The 6,375-nt window shown below is 47.5% G+C and overlaps 1 protein-coding gene and 1 long non-coding RNA gene across 3 annotated transcripts in view; one reads left to right on the forward strand and one right to left on the reverse strand.

The window, feature by feature from the left end:
• The window catches only part of BCR (BCR activator of RhoGEF and GTPase), a 135,497-nt gene extending 133,808 nt beyond the window's left edge, over window positions 1–1,689 (reverse strand). For both annotated transcript variants that reach the window (XM_006266967.4, XM_019493679.2), the window contains exon 1: window positions 177–1,689. In XM_006266967.4, coding sequence (XP_006267029.1) covers window positions 177–1,689 — 1,513 coding nt within the window. The remainder of the gene's footprint in view (window positions 1–176) is intronic.
• Window positions 1,625–6,301, forward strand: LOC132243548 (uncharacterized). Its single transcript, XR_009455162.1, has 3 exons — window positions 1,625–1,712; window positions 4,127–4,351; window positions 6,172–6,301. It is a non-coding gene; the product is annotated as an uncharacterized LOC132243548 (long non-coding RNA).
• The last annotated feature ends 74 nt before the right edge of the window (window positions 6,302–6,375 follow it).

A 6,375-nucleotide genomic window follows, 5' to 3' on the forward strand; every position in this document is an offset into this window, starting at 1 on the left:
GATGCATCCCAAGTCGGAGGCTTTGCTTGCTGGCCTTCCCCCAGAACAGCAGCAGGGCTCTCTCCAAGCAACTGCCTCCCCTTGCACAATCTTCCTAGGAAGCCCGTGATGTTGTACCTCCTGCCCTCCCCATATTACCAACCAACCAAAGCCCTGTTTAAACAAAATACAGGTACCTGTATCTCCATGGAAACAGCTGTCCTGATGATTTCTCCCAGATGGTAAGTCTCCATCATTCGGCCAGATCTGCCCTGTTTTTCGTACTCCTACAATAGTAGCTTCAGACACAACAACCTGCTGTGGCCTGTGCCGCTTTTGAGACTGAGGAGTTGGTGGGCTGCTGCTGTCAAAGGATTGCTGTGAATTCTGGGACGGAGAACGGCTTTTATCCCGATACATGCGGTAAGCGGTAGGGCTGGGAGAAACGTGGCTGGACTGACCTGAAGAGAAGTCCTCCTCACTGGATGTGAGGTTCTCATTAGAGCTACAGTCAGGAGTATACCCTCCCCCAATGTCCTCAAAACTCCTGGGGGAATAAGATCTCCTGGGCCATGTAAGATGTTTCTCCTGGTCAGACATGCTTTGATTTCGCAGGACAGATCCTTTGCTTTCTCCTTCCCCCATCATCCCACCAACGTAGATGCTTTGGTAGGGCTGAAAGTCCATTGGTTGCCATGGTGCTCGGTTGCCCCCATTGGCATTTATCAGGTTGTCTTTCAGAAACCTGGGGTTCAGTTCAGCATCCTCATACTCTCCATCGTAGCCAAAGGTGCTCTCGGAGGATCTCCCCCTGTAGGCAGCCCTTTGGAACTCACTAAAGCTGGCTACCATGTTCGGAGGAAGAGAATGCAAAGACTTTTTGCGCTCCATCTGCATGGCTTGGCTACCCAGGGAGCTTATCTTATCTGAAACATCTTTATCATTGACCTTCACAAGCCCCTTCTCATGGTGGTACTCCATGTTCACGTAAAAGGGCTTCTCCGAGGCATCCTTGCTATCTGTAGAGGAATGCAAATTTATCTTTTTAATCCGCTCAAAATTGGACCTCAGCGCCGCTACACTGGTAGTGTTCCCTCTCTCCTTCGCAATTGGCTCAAAAGACCCCTCTTTCTCAGCGGATCCTACCAGCCTGCGAGTGGAAGCCAGCCTGGGTTTCGAAGGGGACCCCTCTGTATCGCAGCGGTTCTCCGTGTCCTCCACGACTCTCTTCAGCTTTTCTTCACTGTAGTATTTACACCTGTCCTGATCCCCTTCTCCATGGTGGGGACTGTCCAGCAACGACAGGTCTGACCCGTCGCTCTGGGTGGACAGTTTCCGCAGAGAAGGTATCCTTGGCTTGAACCTCTCCTCTCCATGATGGGGCTTGTTTTTTTCCAGCTCCCCTTGCTCAGCCAGTTGGTGATGTGGGTCTTGATTCTGCAGCTCCGCAGCCCCTTCAGGGAGATGGGAAACTCGCTTAAAGCCCCACCTCTGTCGGTCATAGCTCTTCTTCTCCTTGGCCAGGAGGGTCTGAAGGTAGATCATGCGGAACCTCTCCTTGTTGACTTCCATCTCCAGCCTCCGGATGGAGGCTTTGCACAGCTCCAGCTCCTGCTCGATGTCTCCCACTGACTTCAGCTCCATCTTGGGAGGCTCCGAGTCTGCAAACTGAGCTTTCCAAGCCTCCACAAACCCCACTGGGTCCACCATTTTGCATCCAAGAATAGACCAGGGTAAGGAACAGGGGGCGGAGTACGCCAGCCAAATCTCACATGGAGCTACAGAAGCAGACAGACAAGGGTTAACTCGCGAAATGCGTCTCCTTCGCGATCCACGCCGGAGAAGAGGGCGCAGAGGCAGCTGCTTCTGTCCCTGGGACGGTCTCTCGTCCTCGTCGCCCCCCACCAACACCTACAGCTTCAGCCCCGGAGGGACCGGCGTTTGCCCGAGAACAACGACGCTCGCACCACGGCCATCCGACGGCAGGGCGGACAAAGGAGCAGGGGCCGGGGAAGGAGGACGCGACCGATGGCGCACCCAGCCCCCGCTGCCCCGGGCCGGGGGCCGCCGTGCTCCGCTGCAGGGGCTGGGGCTTGCAGAGTCCCGCAGCTCCGTGCGTCTTTCTCGCCCCTGCCTCTTCTCTCTCTCCTCCTCCCGGCTATTGTGCCGCCCTCGCTCCGCAGGCGCGCTCCGAGCCGCCGTGCAGGGCAGCAAGGCTGCGGCTTGTCCCCGGGCCGGCTCTGGCGCTATCCCATGGCTCCGGAGAGCCCAGACCCGCGGCCGCAGCCCTCCCGGCGCTGCTGCTGCTGCTGCTGCTGCTGCTCGCGCTGCGGCTGGTCCCGGCTGCCCATGGCCCGGCCGCGCTCCGGCTCGCAGGAAGGGGAGGAGGGAGCGCTGCGATTGACAGCCCCAGGCGGGCCTCTTAAAGGGGCAGCCGGCTGCAGCCTGCGCTTCGCCGCCTTCGGGTGCAGGCCCGTACCTCCCTGCGGGGCTAGCAGCTGCGGAGAGGGGCCCTACGGCAGGAGGATCCCCGTGGCTCCCGCCGGGCCCCTAATGAGACAAAGGCGCAGCTTTGCAAGGCCATGCATATTCATGTCTATTCCCATGCGTGGTGCATATGAAAACACTGGGTTTTGTTTGCTGTGTAGAGCTAGGGTAGTCCAAGTATTTAGACCTGTGTAGAGCTAGGGTAGTCCAAGTATTTAGACCCCACTACTGGGGACCCCACCCAGATCCCCCAGGGGAGAGGGGTAGGTGCAACTAAGGAGAGTTACTAAGGAAGCAGAAACATGCATCACAGATGGCTACTAAGTACCCACCTGTCAGGTCATGTAACAGGAAAACTGTAATAATGCCTAGGGGTTCAAGTAACCTTTAAGAGCTGGGGATCAAGGGTGGCAACCTGGTTCACCAACTTTCTTCTTTGTACCCATTTCTAGGACAGGAGGGAGACCCAGTTCTTTAAAAGTGCTGGGTCTGGGCAGGTTGAGAACCAGGATGATTGAAACTGCCCCCCACTCAGCTGGTGCCTCTGTTGCTATAGCCCTTTGGGCGGGAGTTACAAATCAAATTCACTAGCCAAGATGCATAGTTCACTCAGTCAAGGTTTGTTTCCTTACATAAAGAGATTCAGAAAGTAAGGACTTGTGACAGAGAGGAAACGGTAGAAAAGATAGAGGGATATGGAAAAACAGGCTGTAACGCAGCTGTTATACAGAGAGAGATGTGGCAAGTGCTTAAAAAGAATGGCAGTGAAAAGTTTGGATGCAAGAGCAGGCAGGAGGAGAGAGTAAGAATCACATTTTAGGAGTGACTGCTTTAGAGCAGGGAGAGCTACAGTGGCTGTGACTGAGGAAAAGCTGTAACCCAATCTCCGTGCCTGAGCTCTGTTTGGATTAAGTACAACCACTTCTATTGCTGGTCCAATAAGAAGTCAGTGGCAGAGGAGACTCAGCTCTGTGCTAGAAACTGCATTAAGTGTTTGTAACAGCAGGAAAGCCTAAGAAGTGGGCTGCATTGCAGAGATTGTTAAGGTGCTTGTGCAAAACAGAGAATGAAGCAGTGTTGTGTGGTTGTTCTGTGCCTGTATTGCAAGACAGCGACTGTTAGAAGTGTAAAAGTGGACCTTCTCATTGGTAATGGGGGTTAAGTATGTCCAGAAATAGTGTGGGTGTAGTGTAAATATCCTAGAAATAAAAGTGGTAGCAACTATTAAGGTTCTTGCTGTGATTGATAGGGTTAACCAAGACAATTACATGAAAGCATTTCCTAAAGTTTGGGCAAAGAAAGAGTTAAATATGGCACCATGCAGGAGTGTGTCTTGTTTGAGGGAACCAAACCCTCCTGCCCTAAAGGCAGTGTAAATATTCACTAGAAACTGAAATAAGATTATAACTCATAATAAATAGTTGGTAAAGTCAGAAAGTGATAATATAGATGCTCAGTGTGTGTGACTCCCTGATTTAATCCATTTTAAAGGCAAAGGGGAAAATCTGAAAACTGACAATAAACTTCAGAGTTTAAATATAGTAACAACTCTTGTAGCAAAGTACCCTGAAATTCTAGCAGCTATAATCAGGAGGGGTAAAATGATTTTCAGTATTACATTTAGCTAATGCAGTTTTTATTTTGTTTTCTATTTCCACAGTATGCAAGTGTTGATATAATTTTGTGTATTCAGGAGACAACGGTATTGTTTTATCCAAGTATCCTAAAGATTTCACAGTGCCCACCAATAAGGATACGGAAAAAGCTTTCCAAGTAAAAATTCTGAGAGAGAAATTGTCCCTCTGAAGGAAAAACTCATTCTTAAAATGGCAATTTGGTTAAATGGTAACAAGGGTATTGACATCCCTCAATCTGAGGTTGGCAGGTATGTGTTTGTTTTCTTTTGCAGAAACCATAGTGTAACCAATTCAGTAGCAAAGGTGACAGATAGACTACAAGGCCTCATTACCATCAACAGCATCTTCCACACCTAAGCCATGACTTTACCATTATAGCAAAAATTGTCTTGTTAGTTTGTTTAGTTTAAGTTGTTGAAAGTTTAAATGCATATGAATATCATAAAGATGTTAATGATAGTTAATAAAATGGACAGCTATGATGGATCTGACAGTTGATGAGCATGATTTTAATGCCTAAGTGGAGTCAAACCGCTAAACTCATATGCTGCCAATTACAACCACTTACTTGAATACCAGGCCCTCAACTTTGGGTCAAGGATGGTCTGTAGCTAGAGGAGGGGTCTGAGCAGGGGTGAAGTGTAGGGGATGCACTCAGGTACATGTGTACCCTCTTAGTGTGGCAGTGCACCCCCTACAAAAAGGGGGTCACTGCTCGCCACCCCGTCACCGCCGGCAGCGTCTGCGGGCAGTCTGCGATCCCCGCTGGCTGCCCCTGACACTGTCTGTGACATCTGCAGGTGGTTGCTGACCCCTGGCTGTCGCTTGCCACCCCTTCCCCTTGCCACTGACGTCTGCAGGAGCTCTCCTGCTTACTGCCACCACACTCCTGCCACTGCTGCCGTGCTCCCACCTCTGCTGTGTCCCCACAGCTGCAGGGGGCACGTGTCATTCATGGGTCTGAGAGATGGATTCTAATTCATATAGCTACAGACAAGTCTCTTGTCTTCTCTTTCTCAACTGAACCACTGATAAAATAAGAATAGTCACTCATCTTGCAACAAATCTATTTTTATCAAAGTACTTGATTCAGTATTACCTGAGCGTCTTACAAAAAGTGCATAAATCTAGCTAGGTAATTTACAGGTCTCCCTCTTGTATATGAAACTTGTTTCCATTTTGGGTTTGGTTTTTTTTTAATATAAACTGATATGTCTGATGCACACAATTCATTCAAGTTTGATGTTGGGGGTATTACAGGGGAATTGTAACAGGCGAGATGCCAGTAGATGGCTTCAAGAATATGTAAAATGGTTCCTTAGGTTTGTAGGTCCAATAAAACAAAAATGTGTTTTGAAAATGCACAGGTGTCCACAAAGTAAGCTTAGATTTGTCTTTCTGACTTTTAATAGTTAATAGTCCATTAAACCCTTTTACTTTTTATGTATTCAAAATGCCAAATATAGTATAATAAGAGACTTGAAAATAAATGTTTTCACAAAAAATGGCTGATCTCACATTCAGGCTTACACCGTCCTCCCCTTACTGTTTGTTAATACAGTTTTTACCTTTCCCCTCCCTTCAGAAAAATGCACACCTGGGAACCAGGCTTCTAACATACATGGGGCATTGATTGATGTATGTGGAAACTCTACTATAATCCAAACAAAAATGAAAGGATACTTTTCAACATAAAAGTCATTCTTTTAATAGAGAACTCTTGCCTGTAGAGTGTTAAATAGGATAAAAATGAATTTAAAAAAATTATCAACAATTCATTTGATTTTCAAAGATGCTGGGTTTTTTTACTTTAAAAAAAAATATAAAACTGACTTTGAACAATGACAGCATGATACCAAATATTTTCAGTGCTATAAGAGTTAAGTATTCATTGGCATTATTTTTTAAATCTATTGAACAGACATAGCAGCAGGTTTTAAGGCCACATGTGTATACAATTACCTTAAAAAAACCCTACATCTTCAGCATAACTCATCTCTTGAATTCATACACTTTTTAAAAGTTACATAGGACTCACCATTTTACTTTCTCTTTATTTCTAACACAGATGACCTGTAACAAAAGCAGAGGGCAAAGCAGTGGGTTTCCCTGTCTTCCTTCCCCATGTTTGTGCATCTCTTGGAGTGAGATGACACAGGAAATGCTGATGAGTATTGAAGTGAGAGGCTGGATTTCTGTATGTACATGCTATTTTGATGTGTACTTTAATTAAAAAACTGTGTGCTGATTGTGATACAACAGCAGCAGGAAT

The sequence above is a fragment of the Alligator mississippiensis genome, chromosome 10 (assembly GCF_030867095.1).
Source record: "Alligator mississippiensis isolate rAllMis1 chromosome 10, rAllMis1, whole genome shotgun sequence".
Lineage (NCBI taxonomy): Eukaryota > Metazoa > Chordata > Crocodylia > Alligatoridae > Alligator > Alligator mississippiensis.